Source organism: Ochotona princeps, chromosome 17, assembly GCF_030435755.1.
Source record: "Ochotona princeps isolate mOchPri1 chromosome 17, mOchPri1.hap1, whole genome shotgun sequence".
Lineage (NCBI taxonomy): Eukaryota > Metazoa > Chordata > Mammalia > Lagomorpha > Ochotonidae > Ochotona > Ochotona princeps.
The window spans coordinates 44,517,110-44,540,589 of NC_080848.1; the positions used below are offsets into that span (position 1 = coordinate 44,517,110).

General features: G+C 57.1%; 2 protein-coding genes across 2 annotated transcripts in view; one reads left to right on the plus strand and one right to left on the minus strand.

Moving 5' to 3' along the window:
- Positions 1-82: 82 nt before the first annotated feature.
- On the plus strand, positions 83-15,901 carry ATPAF2 (ATP synthase mitochondrial F1 complex assembly factor 2). Its single transcript, XM_004599384.2, has 8 exons — positions 83-351; positions 8,713-8,757; positions 9,013-9,158; positions 10,810-10,907; positions 11,947-12,027; positions 14,870-14,982; positions 15,231-15,346; positions 15,699-15,901. Exons 1-8 carry the CDS (start codon positions 219-221, stop codon positions 15,834-15,836), a joined length of 870 nt encoding a protein of 289 aa, XP_004599441.2. The 5' UTR covers positions 83-218; the 3' UTR covers positions 15,837-15,901.
- A 1,638-nt stretch (positions 15,902-17,539) lies between these two features.
- Positions 17,540-23,480, minus strand: part of DRC3 (dynein regulatory complex subunit 3) — a 29,141-nt gene continuing 23,200 nt past the window's right edge. The window contains exons 9-13 of the mRNA XM_058675263.1: positions 23,069-23,200; positions 22,126-22,196; positions 21,367-21,490; positions 17,799-17,930; positions 17,540-17,667 (exon numbers count right to left, since the gene is read on the minus strand). Of these exons, the coding sequence (XP_058531246.1) occupies positions 17,557-17,667; positions 17,799-17,930; positions 21,367-21,490; positions 22,126-22,196; positions 23,069-23,200 (570 nt within the window). The 3' untranslated portion in view covers positions 17,540-17,556. The remainder of the gene's footprint in view (positions 17,668-17,798; positions 17,931-21,366; positions 21,491-22,125; positions 22,197-23,068; positions 23,201-23,480) is intronic.

Here is a 23,480-nt window from a genome sequence, read left to right on the forward strand (position 1 = left end):
TGTAGTCGGCCTTCCGCAGCGATGCGCAGGAGGCGCGGTGCGGCGACGGCGCGCCGCAGGGCTCATGCTGGAAGATGGCGGCGTCCAGGGCAGCTTGAGGGCTCTGGCGGGGAGAAGCGTGCCGAGTGACCACTAGGACCCGAGTGCGCGATTCGGTTGTTTGTGTGTGTCCTGCTCTCAGCTTCCACGCCGCGCGTGCTCCCGGACCTTCGGGCGCCATGTGGAGGAGCTGCCTCCGGCTGTGGGACCGGGGGCACCGACTCCTGCACTTGCCCGCCGGTAACCCCACCACCTCAGGGAGGCGGAGACCCATCGTCGTGTCTCCGGCCCGGGCCTACGTTCCACCGACAGGTGAGACCAGGACGCGTTCTCTTTGGGGGCTGAGGTGGACCAAGGGCTTTGGGGCGCGCGCGCGCGCGTGTGTGTTTGCAAGGGCTTTGGGGCGTGTGTGTGTGTGTGTGTGTGTGTGTGTGTGTTTGGCGGGGAGGATGATGGGGTCCGGGTGGATCGGAGGACCGTGGCTCCCAAGGTTATCCTTGCGAGTCACAGTCCTGGGGCGCAGCTGCGGGCAGAGCCTACGAGTGAGGGAATGCTGGCTTTCCCACGTGGGAAGTTGGGGCAATGGACAAGACCTGCCCAAGGTCACCGGACGGGTCCCCAGCGGTTAATCCAAGGCCGAGGCCGCCCTGCCTGCCTGCACGCTGGCCCTCTCCGCAGCCTCCTTGCGCCCTTCAGAACTCCGCTCTGGCTCCCGTGGGGCCAGTGGCTCGTGCATGCCCACGGGAGAGTTCTCGGGGGACCTTCGGGGTCCAGCAAGGGCTCTGCAGGAGGGAGAGGGCAGCCACGGCCCCCTGGCCCTCTCTGCAGCCTTCTTACGGCCTTCAGAATTCCGCTTTGGCTCCCGTGGGGCCAGTGAGAGTTCTCGGGGGACCTTCGGGGTCCAGTAAGGGCTCTGCAGGAGGGAGAGGACAGCCACGGCCCCAGGGACCCAGTGGTAGTGCTTCCTGCTTGGGGAACCTCAGGACTGGGCAGCCAATTTCGCCTAGTAGGCAGGTGGCAAAGCTGATTCAGGTGCTGTGTGAGCGTGAGCCTGTAACCACTCTTTTGTTTGCCCCTGTGTCTTGGATGACTGATTGAGGTCTTGCCTGCCCCCCTGGATCCTCACGGCTGTGGTTTCATAGGAATGGGGAAGACTGGAGCTTGAAGTCTCCCCGTGAGGGCCCCCAGGTGTGAAGAGAACAGCAAGCAGGGAAGGAGACACTGTGGGAGGCCCAGGTGTGTGTCCCCAAGAGCTGCTGGGGTGAGGTGGAAGTGAGCCCATGTGGGTCCTTGGGTGAGGACATCTCTTGGCGAACTGAAGGGACAGGCTCCTCGAAGGTTGGTGGGGGCGGTTAGCACAGGGTCGCTTGGCTGTGGCAGGGAGCCCTTGGCGGGGCGGGGCTGGCAGGGCCCAGCACAGTCTCTGTCACCTGGAGGAGGACATGGCTGCTCCTGGTCTGTATCCCTCCAGTGTTCCAGCCTTGTTTTCTTGGGACAGTGAGGAACTACAGCTGTAGTGGCACATGAATGTTCAATTGGCCCCACACTCGTTCAGTTAGCATCCTCTGAGGGCTGTGCAGGTGCACACCGCGTGGCCCGCCCAGGCTGGGATGTGCACCTGATTGAGAAAGAAGAGCTTGGCACATACTTGGGGGTGTGTGTGTGACCTGAGGAAAAAGGGTGCTGACTGCTGAATGTGGAGCGAATCCATCTACTGTTGGGATGCTGGCTGCTATACCAGGCTCCAAGGGTAGGAGTTCCTACCCTAACCCCTTCCACCCCTCTGCCTGTGGGCAGCCACTACTTGTACCATCTTAGTTTCTAGATTTCCCCTGATTTGGACATTTCACATAAATGGAATGTCATTTATTTTTTTTTTTACTACATTGATTTTTATTTTTTAAGATTGATTTTTTAAAAAGACTTATTTTTATTGCAAAGTCAAATATATACAGAGAGGAGGAGAGACAGAGAGAATTATCTTCCGTCTGATGATTCACTCCGCAAGCGAACACAACGGCCAGAGCTGCGCCGATCCGGAGCCAGGATCCAGGAACTTTCTCCAGGTCTCCCACATGGGTGTAGGGTTCCAAGGCTTTGGGTCGTCCTCGACTGCTTTCCCAGGCCACATGCAGGGAGCTGGATGGGAAGCGGGGCCACTGGGATTAGAACTGACGCCCATATGGGATCCCAATGCGTGTGCAAGGCAAGGACTTTAATGGCTATGCTATCGTGTCTGGCCCTATCTGTTTCTTTGTTTGAGACAGAGAGCCATCATCACAGGTTAGATTGGCTGGGGCTGGGCTACATGGACAGTGGGAGCTGAGAACTCAGGCCAGCCTTCCCTCGTGGGCAGCAGGGAACTGCTGGCCTGACCCGTCCCCTGCCGCCTCCCAGGGTGCACGTTGGCAGGAGGCTGAGCCAGTGTTCCATCGCAGCCTAAGCACTGCATTGAGGCCTGCCAGCAGTGCGTGTGCGGAGGAGAGAACGCCCATCTAAAGGCTTGGTCCCCAAATGCCCACTATAACTGGGCCAGGGCAGGGTCCAAAACCAAGAGCAGGTAAAATGAACCCGTGAGCGACCCTTGCTCCCCACCACAAGCTTCCCTGAGTCTGCACTGGGGCTGGAATCGGGGATCCAGTCGAGGGTGTTGATGGGGGTACAGGTGTCTTAATCTCTCACCCCCCACCCATTTTCGTCTGTCTTTCTGACAGCTGCTATCCTAAAGTTCAGGGCGTGGGGTGCTGTCTCAGAGGGGCTTTCACTTGCACTTCCTTACTGATGAATGGCATCCAATACTCTTTATCGACCCTGTTGGCATGCTGTTTGAGAGAACTGTTCAAAATTTCTTTTGCATTTTAAACGGGGTTTTCGTCTCTGCCATTGAATTGCAAGGATTCTCTGGTGCAGTTGAGCCAGATGGAATTTCAGTTAACAAGACAGCGTTAAGCTCCAAGGCCCACCAGATGGCACTGTTTGAAAAGATAAGGTGTTGAGGCTGCCATGGGCCCGGCACTTCCTCTTCCTGGTGCACCGGGGGAGTTGTGCTCCCCCAGTGTCTGAGCCAACCCGGAAGCCCCCTTCAGCGGTCCTTGAAGACCAGCAGGTTGAGCCACCCAGCAAACCGCATGCTTCTTTAAACACATTGAAGCCACCTCGCGGGAAGGAGGGACCCAGACGAGTCGAAAGTGGTTCTGTGCTTGTCAAGGAGTCCTGTGAAACCCCGATCGTGAAGAAAACACGCGTGGGTTTCAAGTGCTTTGACACAGAGATTAGTATGTGTGTCACCTCTGCTTTGCGCGACCTTGCAGGACCCTCGCCTGACCTGCTTTCTCGTGACCAGCTCTCAGAATTCAGTGCTGCTCTGGATACCAATTTTTTTTTTTAAGATTTATTTATTTTTATTGGAAAGGTACATATACAGGGAGAAGGAGTGACAGAAAGATCTCCCACTCACTGGTTCACTCCCCAAGTGGCTGCAACAACCAGAGATGAGCTGATCCAAGTCCAGGAGCCAGGAGCCAGGAGTTTCTTACGGATCTCCCACACGAGTGCAGGATCCCAAGGCTTTGGGCCGTCCTCGACTGCTTTCCCAAACCACAGGCAGGGAGCTGGATGGGAAGTGGGGCTGCCGGGATTAGAACCAATGCCCAGAATCAGGCTGGACTGCGACACCCATTAGTTGCAGTAGAAGACAAGGCTGGAAACAGAGGCGCCCCAGCAATTGCAACCATCAACTGATTGGGGTAATGAACTAGGCTGGGCCCTGTACTGGCAGGTACACACAGGAATCTGGTCTGGGATCACCTCAGACAAAGTTTCTTTCGGATCTCCCCAATCGAACTGCCGGACTCAGAACCCTAACCGTGAAGAGAAGTGCAGGCTCCATGGTCTGCCATGGAGTGCAAATGCCAGAGCCGAGCCTCCTCAAAGGCTTTCAATAAAATAAAAATAAATAAATCTTTAAAAAAAAGGGGGGGGGCCCGGCAGCGTGGCCTAGCAGCTAAAGTCCTTGCCTTGAACGCACCAGGATCCCATAGGGCTCCTGGCTTTGTTCAGCTCAGCTCTGGCCATTGCAGCCACTTGGGGAATGAATCAATAGACTAGACGGAAGATCTTTCTATCCTTCTCTCTGTAAATCTGCCTTTCCAATAAAAATAAATACATCTTTTTTTAAAGATATATATTTTTAAAAGATTTATTTTTATCACAAAGTCAGATATACAGAGGGGAGGAGAGACAGAGAGGAAGATCTTCCGTCCAATGATTCAATCCCCAAGTGACCGCAACAGCCAGTGTTGTGCCGATCTGTAACCAGAAGCCAGGGGCTTCTTCCAGGTCTCCCACACAGGTGCAGGGTCCCAAGGCTATGGGCCAACCTCAACTGCTTTCCTAGGCCACAAGCAGGGAGCTGGATGGGAAGTGGAGCTGCCAGGATTAGAACTGGCGCCCATATGGGATCCTGTTGCATTCAAAGCAAGGACTTTAGCCGCTGGGCCACTGCACCGTGCCCCAAGAGATGTATTTAATTTACTTGAGAGAGGAAGAAACAGATCTTCCATCCACTGGTTCACTCCCCAGTTGGGCACAATGGCTGGAGCTGAGCTGATCCACAGCCTGTTGCCAGAAGCTTCTTCCAGGTCTCCCACGGTGCTGAGGGGACCCAAGGACTTGGGCCAGTCTCCTCTGGTTTTCTAGGCACGTTAGCAGGGAGCTGATGGGAAGTAGAGCAGCTGGGACATGAACTGGCATCCATATGGCATGTTGGTGCCACCGGCAGAGTGTTAATTTGGTATGCCAGCTGTGCTAGCTCTGTCAGCTTCCAATTTCTTTGCCTCTGCTTGGTCCATAAAATGGCATCCTGAAGAACAAGCACATGTGTATGTGTTTGCTGCTGTGTCCTGTGAAGGCGTGAAACCCCTGCTGCACGCGAGGCTGTCTCCTACAGCTTAAGACAGAAGCTCTCAGAGTCCTGAGAGCAGGTTGACCCCCCCGCGCCTGAGTGGCCGGGAGCAGCTCGGCCCCTGTGTTGTCATGGTGAGCAACTCTGAGGGCCCTGTGAGGGGCCGGATCCCCGTCTCCCGGGCCTGGCTGGGGGCAGGTCCCATCCAGTGAGTCTTCCTCATAGCATCCTTTGTGGTGTGCCCATGGGGACCCTCGCAGGCCTCCCTCCCTGTAACCCACGTGTCCCCTGCCACTCCCCAGTGGACAGTGACAGTCTGTGGCTCCATCTTTTTCATGCTCCAAAACTTGGTTCTCATTGATTTCTTTTGAAAGTCTGAATGACCGACGGACAGGTCTGCCATCGCTGGTTCACTCCTCAAACAACTGAAACAGACAGAGCTAGTGACGAAGCGGGACGAGCCACGTCTGTGGTTGCCAGCACCCCATGTAGGTGCTGGTCGGAGTCCCAGCTGCTCCACTTCCGATCCAGCTCCCTGCTGATGCGCCTGGGAAGCTGGAGGAAATGGCCCAAGAGCTCCGCCCCCTACACCCTTGTGGGAAACCAGCATAGAGTGCCAGGCTTCTGATCAGCTCAGCTCCTGCCCTTGTTGCCACCTGGGAGTGAACCAGCTGACTGAAGATCTTTCTTTCTCCTGTAAACCTGCCTATCCAATAAAAATATATTTTGTTTAAGATTTATTTATTTTTATTGGAAAGGCAGATAGATAGAGAGGAAGATCTTCTGTCCAATGATTCACTCCCCAAGTGACCTCAACAGCCAGAACTGAGCTGATTCGAAGCCAGGAGCCCAGAGCCTCTTCCAGATCTCCCACATGGGTGCAGGGTCCCAAGGCTTTGGGCCGTCCTCGACTGCTTTCCCAGGACATAGCAGGGCGCTGAATGGGAAGTAGGGTAACTTGGATTAAAACTGTATCCTGGCACGTTCAAGGCGAGGGTTTTAGCTATTAGGCTGTGGTGCCAGATCCAAAAATAATTTTTAAGATTTATTTGTTTTTATTGGATAGGCAGATATACAGAGAGGAGGAGAGACAGAGAGGAAGATCTTCCATCCACTGAGTCACTCCCCAAGCGGCCGCAATGGCTGGAGCTGAGCCAATCCGAAGCTAGGAACCAGGAGCTCTTCCGGGCCTCCCACACAGATGCAGGATCCCAAGGCTTTGGGCCGTCCTCTACTGCTTTCCCAGGCCACAAGTAGGAACCTGGATGGGAAGTGGGTCTGCCGGGATAAGAACTGGCGCCCATATGGGATCCCGGCGCGTGCAATGTGAGGGCTTTAACCACTACACTATCGCGCTGGGTCCCCCAAAATAATTCTTTGAAAACAACAGCAAAGGATGCCTGTGGGTGGCTACCTTGTCATCCAAGACCCAGGAGCTGCGGCCCCCATTTGTTCCCTGTTGCCCCTTGAGGCCCAGGAGCCGTGGCCCCATTTGTTCCCTGCTGTCCCTTGAGGACTGCATGATTTTCTCATTCCAAGCAGGTGTAGTGTCTCTCTCCCTGTCCCGCTTTCCATCTTCTTTTCGTTTATTTCTTTTAAGTGATTTATTTCAGAACCTGGCACATTAGTTCAACTGGCTAATGCTCAACCTCCAAGTGCCAGAATCTCATGTGGGTGCCAGTTTATGTCCTGGCTGTTCCATTGCCCATCCAGCTCCCTGCTTGTGGCCTGGGAAAGCAGTTGAGGATGGCTGAAATCCTTGGGACCCTGCACTTGTGTGGGAGGAAGCTCTAGGCTCCTGGTTTCGGATCAGCTCAGCTCCAGCCATTGCAGCCGTTTGGGGAGTGAACCGGTGGACCAAAGCTCTTCTCTCTCTGTCTCTCCTTCTCTCTGTAAATCTACCTTTCCAATTACAAGAAGACTTATTTGTTTGAAAGGCAGACTTCAGAGAGAAGGAAAGGTCTTATCCGTTGATTCACTCCCCCAGTGGTCACAAAGCTGGGGCGGGGCCAGCTCGAAAGCAGAGAGCCTGCGGGTCCATGCAGGCCCCACGCGCTCGAGCCACCTGCTGCTTTTTCCAGCGGAAAACTGTGTCCCAAGTGCCGATGCTGGGACTTGACCCAGTCCCATGCTGGATGCTGATGGCTTCAGCACCGGCCTGGAGAAAGATTTTTGACACTGTTGAAGAATGCCTGGCTTTTAACAGGACTCTGATACTCAGTCCAGGGCTGCAGGTGGAGGGCAGAGCCCCGGCCCTGAGGCTCCCCACAGCCTGGGGGGTTGGGTGCTGGGAAGCAGGGCTTGGGACTGAAACCCTGGCACCCTGCCGACAGCTCAACGTTCCCACGGCCAGCACTGGTGTGGTATGACCCGTGCCTGCTGGGTGCCTGCCTGTCCTGGCCTGCCCCCAGGACCTGTGAGTGCTCAGAGGCAACCATCAGCAATGATGGTGGAAATTTTTAAGTATTAAAAGTGGGCTAATGCATCTTTTTTCCCTCCACATGCTACATCATCTTCTGCGATCACTAACTTCATTCAGGATGACTCTAAATTTTTTAAAAAGATTTATTTATTTTTATTGTAAAGCTGTATTAGATTTTTTTTTTTTAAAGATTTATTCATTTTATTACAGCCAGATATACACAGAGGAGGAGAGTCAGAGAGGAATATCTTCCGTCCAATGATTCACTCCCCAAGTGAGCCGCAACGGGCCAGTGCACGCCGATCCGAAGCCGGGAACCTGGAACCTCTTCCGGGTCTCCCACACGCGTGCAGTGTCCCAATGCATTGGGCCGTCTTCAACTGCTTTCCCAGACCATAAGCAGGGAGCTGGATGGGAAGTGGAGCTGCCGGGATTAGAACCGGCGCCCATATGGGATCCCGGGGCTTTGAAGGCGAGGACTTTAGCCGCTAGGCCATGCCGCCGGGCCCTAGTTATTTGTTTTAAAGGCAGAGTTTTAGGGTGTGTGTGTGTGTGTGTGTGTGTGTGTTTTGGGGTGGACAACAAAGAGTTCTACCCACTTGTTTATTCCCCAAATAGCTGCACGGTTCCGTGCTGGGCCAGGCTGAAGCCAGGAGTTCCATCCAGGTCTCCCACGTGGGTGCAGCAGCCCAAGCACCTGGACCAGGTTTCCCAGGTGCATTAATAGGGAGCTGGGTTGGAGGTGGAGCAGCCAGGACGTCAACCCGGGATGCTGGCATTACAGGCTGTGTGTCAATCACAGTGCTGCCCCTCCGGACCTTTGTGTTTCAGTCGCTCTAGGGTATGGGGGGAGTGCATTTTTGCAGCTTTGTAGATGGCATTGTTCAAGTTATTTTCAAAAGGAAAGTGCTGGACACAGATTTCTGTCCCCACCCCCATCTTAAAAGCCAATGTTTGACATCTGAAAGCCTGCGGGTTAATGAGGTTAATGAGTCGCCATGGGAGGGGCTCCTGCCCGCTCAGCACCTGCACAGACGCAGCCCTGGGGCTGGGGTTGCTTGGATGATGCTCAGCCCCCACAGTGGCAGCTGCAGGCTGGCCGCAGGCTGCCCAGCCCGCCCCGGCTTTCCCAAGAAGCCAGTGACGGGTGGCAGAGCGCCTGATGGGGCCGCCTTGCAGAGCGTGGTGGGGGGGTGACAGCGCGCCTGGTGGGGCCGCCTTGCAGAGTGTGGTGGGGGCAGATCAAGCCGATCACTCAGCGTTAGCAAGCTGGCAGTCTCACCCTCAGAGCTGCCGCCGCGTGATTTTAAACTGTCTTTTTTTATTTTTTTTTTGGTAAATCTTGCAGAAAGGAAGAGATTTTATCAGAACGTCAGCATCAGCCAGGGTGAAGGTGAGTGTCTGGAATGCGGCTGCCTCCCTTTTGTCTGGGGACACCAGGTGGCATTTTTTTCTTTTTTCCTTTCATCTGCTGCCTGTTCGGCAGCGTGATTATCCTTGGCGCTTTTTGTCCTGTGGGTTTCTGGAAGGGACTCAGCAGCGTTGCCTCTGTGGCTAAATATAGGAACAGTTGCTCCATGCCAGAAACAGTCGCTGAGAGAGCTCTCTTTCTTTCTTTTTTTTTTTTTTTTTTTATTTGATCTTCAAGGTGGCTTTGAGATCAACCTAGACCACAGGAAGCTGAAGACCCCCCAAGCCAAGCTCTTTACCGTGCCCAGCGAGGCCCTCGCCATTGCCGTGGCCACCGAGTGGGACTCGCAGCGGGACACGGTCAAGTTCTACACGATGCACCTGGTAACACACTCACCCCGGGCTGCCCTGGGGACCCCGGTGTCCAGGGTTGGTTGTCTGCTGCCTTCCCGGCTTTGACAACCACACTCGCCTTCCTGCACCCCTAGCCCAGCCCCAGAGCTTGCCTCACTCTCTGCCCAGCACCCCGGGGCTTGGCACCCCGTGCTGCTGCTCTCTGAAAGGGGTCAGCGCCACCATTGCCTGCCTTCAGTCCTGTGTTCGCCCTGCATGGAGACGTGTGTCACCACACAGGTCCCGGCTGTCTCTGCTGCCTGCTGAGTGCCAGGGGTCCTGGGGCTGTGGCTGGGCGGGCTGTGTCCTGCTGTGGGCAACTCTCAGCATGCAGATGGGAAAGCCTGTGGGTCAGGCCTATGGCTGCCTCCCTCCTCAGGGGCTCTTACCAACAGCTCCAACTACCCCATGCCTCAGTCACTACCTCTGTGAAATGGGTACCTGCTCCAGAGGCTTGTCATGAGCAATGGTTCTTTTTTTTTTTTTAAGATGTATTCATTTTTATTGCAAAGTCAGATATACAGAGAGGAGGAAAGACAGAAAGGGAAATCTTCTGTCCAGTGATTGACTCCAAGTGACCTCAATAGCTGGTGCTGCACTGATCCAAAGCCAAGAGCCAGGAACTTCCTCCATTTTTCCCACGCGGGTGCAGGGTCCCAAGGCTTTGGGCCATCCTCGACTGCTTTCCCAGGCCACAAGCAGGGAGCTGGATGGGAAGTGGAGCTGCCGGGATTAGAACCGGCGCCCATATGGGATTCTGGCACGTTCAAGGTGAGGACTTGAGCCGCTATGCTATCGCGCCAGGCCCGAGCAATGGTTCTAATCCAGGGCGATGGTTCTAATCCCAGTGACCACACTTCCCATCCAGCTCCCTGCTTGTGGCCTGGGAAAGCAGTCAAGGATGGCCCAAAACCTGGGGACCCTGCACCTGCATGGCAGATCTGGAGGGGAGTCTTAAAAAAAGTGTTCTTCTCTGTGCTTGGCAAATACTTGCAGGGAGGGAATTTCAACTGAACTTGAACTATGGTTATGCAGCGGGATGGAGGAACTCACCATGGGGGGAGGGTAGGGGGGAGAATCCCAGATTCTATGTAATTACAACACAATGTAATCATTGAATAAATTTAATAAAAAAAAAGTGTTCTTAAAAAAATATACTTATTTTTACTGGAAAGTCAGAAATACATAGAGAAGGAGAGACAGAGAGGAAGATCTGTCTGCTGATTTAGTCACCGAGTGGCCACAACAGCCAGAGCTGCACCAATACAAAGCCAGGAGCCAGGAGCTTCTTCTGGGTCTCCCACACTGGTACAGGGTCCCAAGTCCTTGGGCTATTCTCAGCTGCTTTCCCAGGCAGAAAAATCAGGGAGCTGGGTGGGAAGTGGGGTCACCAGGATTAGAACCGGCACCCATATGGGATCCCGATGCATGCAAGGTTGAGGACTTTAGCCATTAGGCTATTGCACCGGGCCCGAAAATAAATAAATCTTTTTTAAAAGAAGAGTAGACCCTGGGGGAGTTCCTAAACGCGGTGAGCACTGCAAGGGTCTCCTGAGTGTACCGGAAGTGCTGAGTGAGCTTGGTGCACCCTGCTGCTGTCAGAGAAAGCGAGGCTGACAGCTGCCTCCACCTTTCTGCCTAGACCACGCTGTGCAACACATCCCTGGATAACCCCACTCAGAGGAGCAAGGAGCAGCTGATCCGCGCGGCCGTCAAATTTCTGGACACCGACACCATCTGGTAAGCCCCACTTCGAGGGACATTTTCGGGCTCTTCTGCCCTGGCCTTTCGCCATGGGAGAAGGGCGGCCCTGTCCTCTTCCCTGCCTTGGGCAGTGAGCGGCTCCATGGGACCCCCCCGACCCCACTCCCTGGGAGGAGCAGGCCCCCAGGACCACAGGCATCATTGAACTCTGACCCCTGGGTGCTCTCTGTGTGTTGGCGGGGTGCAGTGGGGGGACTCAGGAGCTGGCCTCCCCGCTGTGGCCGGGTCCTTTGGCTCCTCCCCCACTGAGCAGTATCACAGGAGGGTTGATGGAAGTACTGACAGGATGAACAGCCCCTGGGACGCTCCGACAGGGGTGGCTTCAGCACCCCTCTGCATAGCCAGCAGGGAGGCCCACACCAACTGGGCCAGGGTACTAGCTCAAACTGGCTGAACACTGTCTGGGTCCCAGGCCAGGGGCCGGGCATGGGCATGGCCTGGGCAGTCTGCCAGCAGCCCACAGCTCTGCATGCTCAGGCCCTCCGTTCTGGCCCCACGTGAGCCCGTGGCTTTTCCGCAGCGCCCACTTGGGGGTCCTGTCCCACCCCGTGACGCCCTGCAGCTAGCTGGGCCACCTCTGCGTCTCTGGAGCAGAACAAGGGTGTGTGTGTGTGTGTAGATGGAGGGAGTGCAGCCTGGCCCTCAGGTCGGGCATCAAGGAAAGGCAGGCAGGCCATCTGTGTGGCCAGGGGCCAGCTCAGACTCTTGGAAGGAAGGTGCCAGTGACTGATGGGCCACGTGGAGCCCAGTGTGCACCATGTGAGTCCCGCCTCCACGGTGCCCATCTTCTGTAGATGTGGCGTGTGGCCTGGGATGAGCATTTCTGCCTCATTCTGGGGTGCTGTCCCAGGGCCGCTGCTTTAGGACAGAGCCGTGTAGGAGCCGCCCAGGGATGCAGGGAGTGGGGGAGGCAGGTTTTGCTGTTGCCCGTTACGTTTCCTTGCCATTCCGTCACTGAGCGGTAGACCTGGGCCCTTTCCATGAATGAACGTGGTTTCTTTCTGCGATGCATTAGCTACAGGGTGGAAGAGCCAGAGACCTTAGTGGAACTTCAGAAGAACGAGTGGGATCCAGTTGTGGAATGGGCTGAGAACAGGTAAGATGACCTCTGGCTGGACACTGAGGGTGGCGGGGGGCAGAAGCAGACAGAGCAGCCCAGAGCACTGCGGGACCCCTGCAGGTGCTCAGAGTCAAGCCACCTGGGAGGAGAAAACCTTCCCTGGGCACAGTGGCCAGCCACCACCCACCAAGCACCTGCTCTGGGCGCACGCTGTGCCAAGTCCACATCCTCGGGAAGAGAAGGGGAGAGAGACGAAATCTTCTGTTCACTCGTTCACTCCCCAGATGGCCACGTCAGCCAGAGCTGGGCCAGGCCAAAGCCAGGAGCCTGGAGCTTCCTCCTGCTCTCCCACATGGGTGCAGGTGCTCAAGGCCTTGGGATGTCTTTGCTGCACTCCTGGGTGCATGAGCAGGGAGCTGGCCCTCAAACCGACACCCATATGGAATTCTGGCACTACAGGTGGAGGCTCAATGTACTGTGCCACAGTGCCAGGCCCCAAGCAGTTTCCATTTTTCTTCTTCGTCACCATGACGTTTGAGAAAACCTGGTGGCCTCTCCTGTATCCCCAGGTCGTGTCCCCTAGGTGACAAGGGTCCACTGAATCGGTGATAATCAATTTTCTTAAGGGAAAGTGTTTTCAAATGCAGTGTTGAACAGATTGCTGAGGTGGTGGGCAAGAAAAAATTTCTTTCTGAGGGGGTTTGGCAGGGCTGCTGCAATGTTTTGTAAGCTTATGGGGAGTTTGACTCTGGCCCACTGACCCCTGCGCTTCCCGCCTGTGTCCTCCAGCACCCCCTGGTGGCAGCTGAGGCCCCCCAAGTCTCTTGCCCTGTCCTTAACTGCCTGCAGTGCTCCCCCAGTTAGGCTGCCGGCGTCCAACATCAGAGCGCGGGTGCTGCCAGCTGACCCTGGGCAGGCAGTTGCGAGGGCTCCAACAGTGGATGCTGAGCTGGGTCCCGGGCTCCTGGCTTCATCCCAGCCCTAGCCCTGCCGTCGCTGGCGTTCGCAGGGGCAGAGAGCATGACCCGGGGGGAAGGAACACCTTCCCTGTCTCACTAATAAAAATCACAGTTATTTTTTCCCCCTAAGGTTTATTTATTTTATTTTTATTGGAAAGGCAAATTTACAGAGAAAAGATCTTCCATTGTCTGGTTCATTCCCCAGATGACCACAACTGCTGGAGCTGAGCTGAGCCAGGAGCCAGGAACCAGGAATTTCCTCTGGATCGCCCATGTGGGTGCAGCGTCCCAAGGCTTTGGGCAGTCTTCGACTGCTTTCCCAGGCCACAAGCAGGGAGCTGCATCAGAAGTAGAGCAGCCAGGACACGAACCGGCGTCCATATGGGATCCCAGCTCATGCAAGGCAAGGACTTTAGCCACAAGGCTACTGCACTGGGCCCTCAACTGCTCCACTTCTGATCCAACTCCCTGCTTGTGGCCTGAGAAGGCAGTAAAGGATGGACCAAAGCCTTGGGACCCTGCACCCACATGGGAGACCCAGAAGAAACTGCTGGCTCCTGGCGTTGGAACTGCTCAGCTTTTGCTGTTGCAGCCACTTGGGGAGTGAACCAGCAGATGGAAGATCTTTCTGTTGTTCTTTCTCTTTATAAGTTTGCCTTTTCAATAAACATGAATAAGTCTTTTTTTAAAAAAAACCCATATCGGGCTCGGCAGCGTGGCCTAGTGGCTAAGGTCCTCGCCTTGATCCCATATGGCTGTTGGTTCTAATCCCGGCAGCTCCACTTCCTCTCTATCTCTCCTCCTCTCAGTATATCTGACTTTGTAATAAAAATAAAATAAATCTTTAAAAAAAAAAAAAAACCCATATCTTTGTGCAACCCCAATGGTAAAAGAAAAAGAATTTTTTTGCAGATTTATTTATTTATTTTTGTAAAGACTTATTTATTTTTATTACAAAGTCAGATATACAGAGAGGAGAGACAGAGAGGAAGATCTTCCATTCGATGATTCACTCCCCAAGTGAGCACAACGGCCGGTGCTGCGTTGATCCGAAGCTGGGTACCCAGAACCTCTTCCGGGTCTCCCATGTGGGTGCAGGGTCCCAAAGCTTTGGGCCATCCTCGAGTGCTTTCCCAGGCCACAAGCAGGGAGGTGGATGGGAAGTGGAGCTGCCGGGATTAGAACCGGCGCCCATATGGGATCCCAGGGCGCACTCAAGGCGAGGACTTTAGCCGCCAGGCCACGCCACCGGGCCCAAAAGAAAATTTTTAAAAGTATTTATTGGTTTCTTTGAACAGCAGAGTGACAGAGAATCTGATGGTGTGCTCGCCACGTGGCCATGGGGGCCAGGGCCTCCGGCTGGGTCGCCCACATGAGTGGCAGGGACCCAAAAGCGCTTAAGCCATCCTCCACTGAGAGGAGCTGGCTCAGAAGCGCAGTAGCTGGGACCTGAGCCAGCGCATCCCATGCAGCTGCTTAGCCAGCTGCACCACCCCAGTGCCTACTCCTGAAAAAAAGCTCTCTGCTCTGTTTGCTCTCCAAATGCCCACAGCAGCCGGGGCTGGGCCAGGCCGGGGTCGGGAGCTGTCACTGCTGCCTTCCAGGGTGCTTGCATGCTGGCAGCTAGAGAGGAGTGCGAAACTGGGCATAGTATGTGGGTGGCCCAAGGAGGGGCCAAACCACTTAGGGTGCAGATGCCAGGAGAGCGAGTCAGCGTGCCTGGCTACTGCATGGAACTGGCCATGCCCCAGGCTGCTCCATCCAGGCCATTTCCAGGCCGCGTCTCGGTCTCCGCATGCAGTCAGGAGGCCACTGAGCACAGTGGGGCTTGCTTGCAGAAGCCCCTGGGTCACGCGCCTGAAGGGGTACCCCCCGTGCTCCCAGCACGGCAGGGGCCCGCGTTAGCCCTCTCCTTGCAGGTACGGCGTGGAGATCGGCTCCTCCACCAGCATCATGGGGCCCAGGATCCCCGCCAAGACGCACGAGGTGATTACCAGCCACCTGGCATCTTACAACATGTGGGCCCTACAAGGTAGGCACCCAGCACCCGTGCGGCATCCTCCTGTGGGTGGTTATGCTCCTGCCTGGCACCAGCCTCTCCAGCAAATGGCTACAGCTCACTCACCTGGCTTGGGTCAGGGGCTGGGGACAGGCGGAACTCCCAAGGGCCCCAGCCCACTCCTGTCCCCTTCCTCTGCTCTGGATGCAGGGTACACTAGGCCCTGGGGTACAGCAGCCATGCCTCATTCTGGACCTGACTCCGGCCTGTGTGTGCCCCAGGGATTGAGTTCGTGGTGACCCAGCTCAAGTCCATGGTGCTGACCTTGGGTCTCATTGATCTGCACCTGACGGTGGAGCGGGCGGTGTTGCTGTCCCGACTGGAGGAGGAGTACCAGGTGAGGGGTGCCAGCTGCGGGCGGGGTGCCTTCACTGGGTCTCAGAGGCTATGGAGACTGAAGCAAGGCAGCATGCGAGCGTGGGGCTCAGCCCTCCCATCCCACACCTCCCCTGCCGCACCGCCCTGCCAGGTGGGGGTTGCCCTTGAACTCGGCTGTCCACCTGCTGCATTCTGGGATCCTGTTCCGGCCGGGGCTGGCTGCATGAGGAAGCTCAGGGGCCGATGAACGCTATGGCTCCTGGGCCTGTAACACCCACGCTTTGGTTGGGAAGGACTCGCCCCCGCCCCCTCCGCCACGCCCAACCCCCCACATCCTGCAGCCGTCAGCAGCCTGTCCTGTCTCCCCTCAGATCCAGAAGTGGGGCAACGTCGAGTGGGCCCACGATTACGAGCTGCAGGAGCTGCGGGCCCGCACAGCCGCCGGCGCCCTCTTCGTCCACCTCTGCTCCGAGAGCTCCACGGTCAAGCACAAGCTACTGCAGGAGTGAGGCCGGGCGAGCCCACCCTGTGCGGGCAGGACCGAGGCCACTGGGCCGCAGCCTCTCCACCGCTGCCTCACCCTAAGACTGCGGCTGACTTGGGATGCCCCCTGGCTGGCCAGTCAGCTGACTGACCCACACAGCGAGAGGAATGCCCTCTCAACCGTGACTCAATTAAAACATGCCTACGCCCTGGCGGCGTGCCAGCCCCTGCTTCTCCTGCCCTTTTGTCTGGAGGTTGGGGGCCCGTCCTCCCCCCAGCAGTGGGAACACAGCCATGGCTATGTGTGTGTCCCCCATCCTGCCTGCTGGCTGCGTCTCCCTGGTTTTTAAGGCGTCCTCTCCTGGCTGGGCCAGTGGTTTAGCCTGTCTCTGCAAGAGCCTCTCTGTGGTGTCCTGGATTAGAAGCCCAGCAGGCCCCACGCGGTCACCTGGTACAAGTGTGCTTCTGTTCCTCCCATGGGAGTCCAGAATCCTCCCCCGCCCATGGCTGCTGCTGTGGCCCCAGCACCCACGGGACAGGGCAGTGGCTTTTGATAAAATGACCTCTCCTGCTCGTTCCCCACTGCTGAAAACCCCTAAGCCCCACCGAGGGTCCCTGTGCCCACCCTGTCCTTCTCTGCTCGGAGTGCCATGGTCCAGCATGTGCTCCTGCAGGGGCGAGGCTGGTGAGCATCATGTGCACCTGGACAAGTGGGCCCAGGCCGGCCTCAGCACCCAAGGAGGCACAGCCTCCCTCAGCACCCAGGGGACTCAGGCTCAGCCCACACCTGCAGGCCTGCCCCTCAGCACCCAGGGGACTCAGGCTCAGCCCTCACCCACAGGCCCGCCCTCAGCACCCACGGGGCTCAGGCTCTGCCCACACCCTTAGGCCCGCCCTCAGCACCCACGGGGCTCAGGCTCTGCCCACACCCACAGGCCCGCCCTCAGCACCCACGGGGCTCAGGTTCTGCCCGCACCTGCAGTCCCGCTCCTCAGCACCCAGGAGACTCAGGCTCAGCCCACACCTGCAGGCCCGCTCTCCCTCAGCACCCACGGGGCTCAGGCTCAGCCCACACCCACAGGCCCGCTCTCCCTCAGCACCCACAGGGCTCAGGCTCGGCTCAGCCCACACCTGCAGGCCTGCCCCTCAGCACCCAGGGGACTCAGGCTCAGCCCACACCTGCAGGCCCACCCCTCAGCACCCACAGGGCTCAGGCTCAGCCCACACCTGCAGGCCCGCCCTCAGCACCCACGGGGCTCAGGCTCTGCCCGCACCTGCAGTCCCGCCCCTCAGCACCCAGGAGACTCAGGCTCAGCCCACACCTGCAGGCCCGTCCTCCCTCAGCACCCACGGGGCTCAGGCTCAGCCCACACCCACAGGCCCGCCCTCCCTCAGCATCCATGGGACTCAGGCTCAGCCTACACCTGCAGGCCTGCCCTCCCTCAGCACCCACGGGGCTCAGGCTCAGCCCACACCCACAGGCTCGCCCTCCCTCAGCATCCATGGGACTCAGGCTCAGCCCACACCTGCAGGCCCGCCCTCCCTCAGTACCCACAGGGCTCAGGCTCCACCCACACCCACAGGACAGCCTCTGCCCACACACCTGGGCACATCTGACATCCCCTCCCCTTCACTGGCAAATGGGAAGCCTGGTAGTTCAGCCCTTTAATGGTTCCTGTGTCTGGATGCTTGGCCCCAGGTGGGGCAGCGGGGCAACTGAGAGCCTGGCCCTGGTGGCCGTGCCGCCTACTCCACATCGCCGCTCTCCAGGCTCTCCAGCTCTCTCTGCATGTGGTCGATGTACTGGTTGATCTCCCTCACGCGCTTGCGGTTCCTCGTGATCTCGTCCTTGTGAATCTGAGCAGCGAAACCAGAACTTGGGGTCCTTCAGCATCCTTAAGCCACCCCCCACTCGGCTTCCCCCTCCTCTGCATGGCCAGGAGGAGCCGGCCCGCTCCTTGCCCCCCGCTGGGTCGGCCTCCCCTCACCTTGTCCAGTAGCTGCGTGCACCAGGAGTTGATCCTGGTCACCAGCTCGTCCTCCCGGTTGTCAATCTTGAGGAGGTGAATGTCATGTGATGCCCCGACAGCATTCACGACCGTGTCCTTGTCCACAAACAGCTGGTGAGAAAGCAGAGGCAGGAGCCGTGAGTCCCCACGTCCTGGGCACAGACTGGAGGCAGGTGGCCTGGCGCGGGGATGTCGCTTCCCACCGTCTCGGGCGCTGACAGGCCTCCCTGGCTCCCTGTGCTGACAGCACAGCGGCTGTCAGCAGCCCGGCCTCAGCAGCAGCATCAAACCTCCGAGTCCAGTGGGGGCCTCCTGTTGCCTGCTCTTGCTCTGACCTTGTGGTCTATTGTTGTTATAGAAAAAGCTGCTAGGGGGATGGCATTGGGCACAACGGGACGCCTGCATCGCCAAACCTGAACACAGCACACCCTGGGAGGGCTCAAGATGCAGGCCGCTGCCCCACCCGCTGGAAAAGGACATCTGGATGGGGCTCCAGCGCTACCTGGGGGGAGTAAACCAGCAAGAACAGGCCCTCTGCTGTTCTGCCTTTATTCTTTCTCTCTTTTTTTTGTAAGATTTATTTTTATTGGAAAGTTAGATATACAGAAAGGAGGAGATACAGAGAGGAAGAGCTTCCATCCACTGAGTCACTCCCCAAGTGGCTGCAACGGCCGGAGCTGCGCCGATCAGGAGCTTCTTTTGGGTCTCCCACGCGGGTGCAGGGTCCCAAGGCTTTGGGCCATCCTCAACTGCTTTCCCAGGCCACAAGCAGGGAGCTGGATGGGAAGCAGGGCCGCCGGGATTAAAACTGGCACCCATATGGGATCCTGATGCTTACAATGTGAGGACTTTACCCGCTAGGCTACCGTGCTGGGCCCTGCTCTGCCTTTAAACTGTTTAAAACAGATATGCCTGGGGCCGGCATTGTGGCATAGCAGGTAAGCTTCTGTTTTGGGCCCTGTGTCCCGTCCTGGGGTGCCAGTGAGTCCCAGTTCCTCAGCTTCCAAACTGGGGCCGTGTTGATGCGCCTGGGGAAACAGTGGAGACCGGCCCAAGGGTTTGGGCCCCTGCTGCTCAAGCGGGAGACTCCAAGGCCTCCTGGCTTCTGAGCTATGCAGAGCACTCAGGTGCAGTGCCCACTGTTCGTGTTCTTTCGTTTTTTGCCATGGTGGAGGGGACTTTAATGGTCCCCACAATAGGTTTTGTCCATCCTGAGATGGCTCACCTTCTCGCCAAAATACCTTGTGGCCACAGCAGGTCAGAGAGGTCTGGGGGGAGGGTGTGCCCCACTCTTGGGCCACCAGAACACTCTGCAGTCTGCTCCACCAAGCTCTCTGGGGGGGAGCCCTGTAAACCTGAGCCCGCTAAGACCCCTTCTCAGAGTAATGCATGCCACAGCATCTCAAGGCGGGGACGACAAAACCGGTCAGCTGCCACCATGGAGACAGGAGGCCAGCAAGGTCGGGGAGAAACAATAGTTCCTTCTCAGCGTGACAAGAGTCCCAAGCCACCTCCTGGGACGGCCACACCCCACACTGGAGTGCCTGCTTAGTCCCACCTGCTCCAGCTCCTCTCCGGCTTCCTGCTCATGTGCACTCTGGGCAGTGCAGACGATGGCTGAGTACTTGGGCCCCTGCCACCCATGTGGGAGATCCGGATTGAGGCCCCGGGCTCCTGGCTTTGGTCTGGCACAGCTCCAGATGCTGGGGCTATTGTGGGCATTGTGGGGACAGGAAATGGGGTATATGGATCCGGTATATGGAAAATCTTGTTTCTCCCGTGGTGTCTGTCTTTCAAATTAAAAAAAAAAAAATGCTTTAAAAAAAGGCCCAGTATGGTAGCCTAGTGGCTAAAGTCCTTGCCTTCCAAGCACTAGGATCCCATATGGCCATGGGTTCTAATCCCGGTAGCCCCGCTTCCTATCCAGCTCCCTGCCTGTGGCCTGGGAAAGCAGTCGAGGACGGCCCAAGGCCTTGGGACTTTGCATCTGTGTGGGAGACCCGGAAGACTCTCCTGGCTTCGGATCAGCTCAGCTCTGGCTGTTGCGGATACTTGGGGAGTGAATCATCGGATGGAAGATCTTTTTGTCGCTCCTCCTCTCAGTATATCTAACTTTCCAGTAAAAATAAATCTTTTAAAAAAAGAGTGCGACCTGCCCACAGTGGGCATCCTTGGCTATCCCAGGAATAGCCACTAGCGCATGTCTCATTCTGCATGCATGGCTGCTCCCCACAGCCAGGCGGAGCTGCCAACCCTCGAGGCTGGGGTGCAGGAGAGCAGGCCATGAGAAAAGCGCAAGCCCATGCGGCTGAGCCTGCTTAGGAAAAGGAGGGGGCGTGCCATTTCGTCAGGGGATGCCTCAAGCCGTCAGGTCTAAGGGTGTGAGGTGGACGTGGTCCGTTGTTCTGGACTTTTCCAGTAGCTCTAGAAGCGGGGCGTGGGGCACTTCAGTTCTGCCTCTTGGCTTGCAGGAGGGGACTGTTTCTTGCCAAAATCACTAGAATGTGATTTGTCATTTGTGGTGTGGGGAGGCAAAAGGAGTCACAGCGCCCTCGTGTGGGTTCATCTTCATCAGTTGTTTTCGCCTGTTTGAAAGGTGGCCGCCAAAGGCCTGGCGGCTGGCAGGGTCAGGCTGAAGGTAGGAGCTGGGAACTCCGCCCTTGGCGGGGGCAGCCAAGTGTGCGGGCTGCTATCCACTGCCCGCCAGGCCAGGGAGCGGGAAGCTGGATGGGACCTGGTGGAACCGGAAGCCAGGCACTCCAAGGTAGGATGGAGGTGTCCCAAACAAGCAGTTTTACCACAGCACTGACCCCATGCATGGGTGGGGACTTTTTCTCTGCCAAGGGCCATTTGCATAATGATCACAGACAATTTGTAGGTCATCACCCCTCAAAAAAAAAAAAAAAAAAAAAAAAAGGAAAAGGAAAGAAAAGAAAAGAAAGAAAGAAAATGCTCAACTTAAAAATTAGCCTGGGACTGGTACTGTGGCATAGGAAGTGAAGCTGCGCCAACCACTCTACTGCCCATCCTTGCTCAGACCTGGCCCAGCCTGGCCACGTGGCCACCTGGGGAGTGCACCAGTGGAGGACAGCCGGGTTCCTTAGGAAGGTGATGTGAGGCACAGCCTCTCAGAGGCTGGGTGCACAGACGGGACACCTGGGAGCCAGGGCGCGGGCATGGTGGGGTGGTGTGTTGAGGCAAGCTGGTGGGCTGCAGGGAGACCTTGCTCTGGGAGTCGCAAGAAGCAGGCAGTGGGCAGTGCCAGCCAAGACCTCTGTTGACTGGAGGACCATTCTGTGGCTGGACACAGGGGATGGAGGTAAGGACGCACAGCCTGGAGTCGGGCAGTGGAGTGACTGTGACCGGCCAGGAAACGCTGCCTGCTCTGGCTTCCTGCCACAGAAACCAGAGGTGGCTGCTGGGTGGACCACTCCCACCCAGGACCTAGGAGTCTTCCAGGTGGCTACAAGTCGCTGACATGCCGGCCAAGACCCCTGTTTGCAAACAAGAGCGAGAAGTCACACCTGCTCCTGGCACCCCCGCTCACCGCACGCACGTCATCCGGCAGGTCCTCATCCAGCTCGCCCTTGACTATTTTCTCCAGGGTGTTGATGGAGGTCTCCAGCAGCTTCTCATGGTGGTGGTTCTCCAGGTCCCGACACTGGGCCATTGTGCAGCCCCGGAGTCAAGCGAAAGACCCCCGACACGGCCAGCCCTGCCCTGGCCCTCCAGTCCACCACTCCCCTTATCCTACTACCGGTCTCAGCAGCCGGCCGTGAGGTAGGCCTCAGGTCCCAAGCTCTGGGGCCTTCTAGCTGCTCTGATACCCACGTGAGGACGGTGTGAGGGGCAGCACTCAACTGCCATCAGCGGGGTCCCCACACGGATGCCCCAGATCCTCTTCCTGTGAAGGTGGTTTTAGGGCTCTGTAAGGCCACAGGTGGACACTGGGCACCTGGTGGGAGAGGCAGGGGGACTGGGTGGGAGGGGCCTAGGGCACTGGGCGGGAGGGGCAAGGGACTGGGTGGGAGGGGCCTAGGCACCAGGTGGGCGGGGCCTAGGCACTGGGTAGGGGGCAGGGGACCAGGTGGGAGGGGCCTAGGGGACTGGGTGGGAGGGTTTAGGTTATTCAGTGGGCAGTACTGAGTCTCCCACTAAAACCCCAGGGCTTAGGACACTGGCAGAGAAGAGAGAGCACAGGCCCCTGCCAGGGCACCCAGCTATCTGCACCCTCCCTCGCTTAGGTTGCCAGGAGCTTTAGCAGTTACCCCCTCAGTGCCCACCAGCTCCCAGGACAGCAGGATATAGACTTTGGACGTTCTCAATGAAGAGTCCCACCAGGTCCATGATGTTCCTTTCAAACATGTTTATGGTCTCCTGGGGAAGGTAAAGAACATGGCCACCGGTTATCGTGGAGACTTGAGACGCCAGCCGCTGCTTCAGGGCTGAGGCCACCGGCTGTGACCGTCCCTGCGCTCCCCCTTACTGGAGCCCTGCTGCTCCCCGGTCCCTGCACCACCTCACCTCCCCATAGTTTAATGCTGTCGTCCTCTGCCAGGACCACCTGTCCCAGCCTTGCTCACCCCACCACCAGCACACACTCACAGGGCTCACCCATCCCTCCGGGCTCCTCAGTGGCACCCATGCTGCAGCGGGTAAAGCCACTGACTGTAGTGTCGTCATCTCATCTGGGAGCCAGTTCGTGTCCTGACTGCTCCACTTCCCATCCGGCTCCCTGCCTGTGGCCTGGGGAAGCAGTTGAAGACGGCCCAAAGCCTTGGGACCCTGCCCCCACGTGGGAGACCCAGAAGAGACTTCTGGCTCCTCATTTCAGATTAGCTCAGCTCTGGCTGTTGCAGCCACTTGGGGAATGGAAGATCTTCTACTCTGTCTCTCCTCCTCTTTATAAGTCTGCCTTTCCAGTAAAAATAAATAAATCTTTTAAAAAATACAATTCCACTGACAGCCTTAAGTGGTAAATGCCTCACATCACCCCTACATGGGTGGCCTTTGGTCAGCAAGTTGGGGAGTCGGGGAGGATGGCTGGGGGTTGGAGGATGTGCGGAGACAGTTCCTGGAATCAGGTCAGAAATCCTTTTCCCAACAGCCCAGTACCAGGCCAGGGAAAGAGCATGACAGGGAGTGGGGAGGAGCTTCACTTTGCATCACGATCATTAACATGGATACAAAGCAAGCACTGTGAGCTGCTGGGCAGGTGCCCAATTTGGGGGGTGGGGGCAGGGCCTCACCTCCAGCTGCTCCACCAGCTGCATCTCCAGGGTCATGAGCCAGTTGGACAGCTCGGCGATGTCCTGGCTGCACTCTGCGATCTTCCTCTCCACGTTGGGCAGCTCTGACTCCTCCCGGATGCTGCTCACGCTCTGGGAACCACAGCCACAGCTTGCGCTCACTTCCCGGCCCAGGGGGAAGACCTTAGACACCAAGGTCAAGTCTCCGCTCTGCTGTCTGCTGCCTGGCTCTCTGAGCTTGTACAAAGAAACTTCTCCTTGGGGCCAGTGTGGTGGCATAGTGTGCTAAGCCCCTGCCTGTAGTGCTGGCATCCTGTATGGGTGTCGGTTCGAGTCCCAGCTGCTCCACTTATAACCCAGTTCCCTCCTAATGCTCCGGGGAAAGCAACAGAAGATGATCCAAGTATTTTGG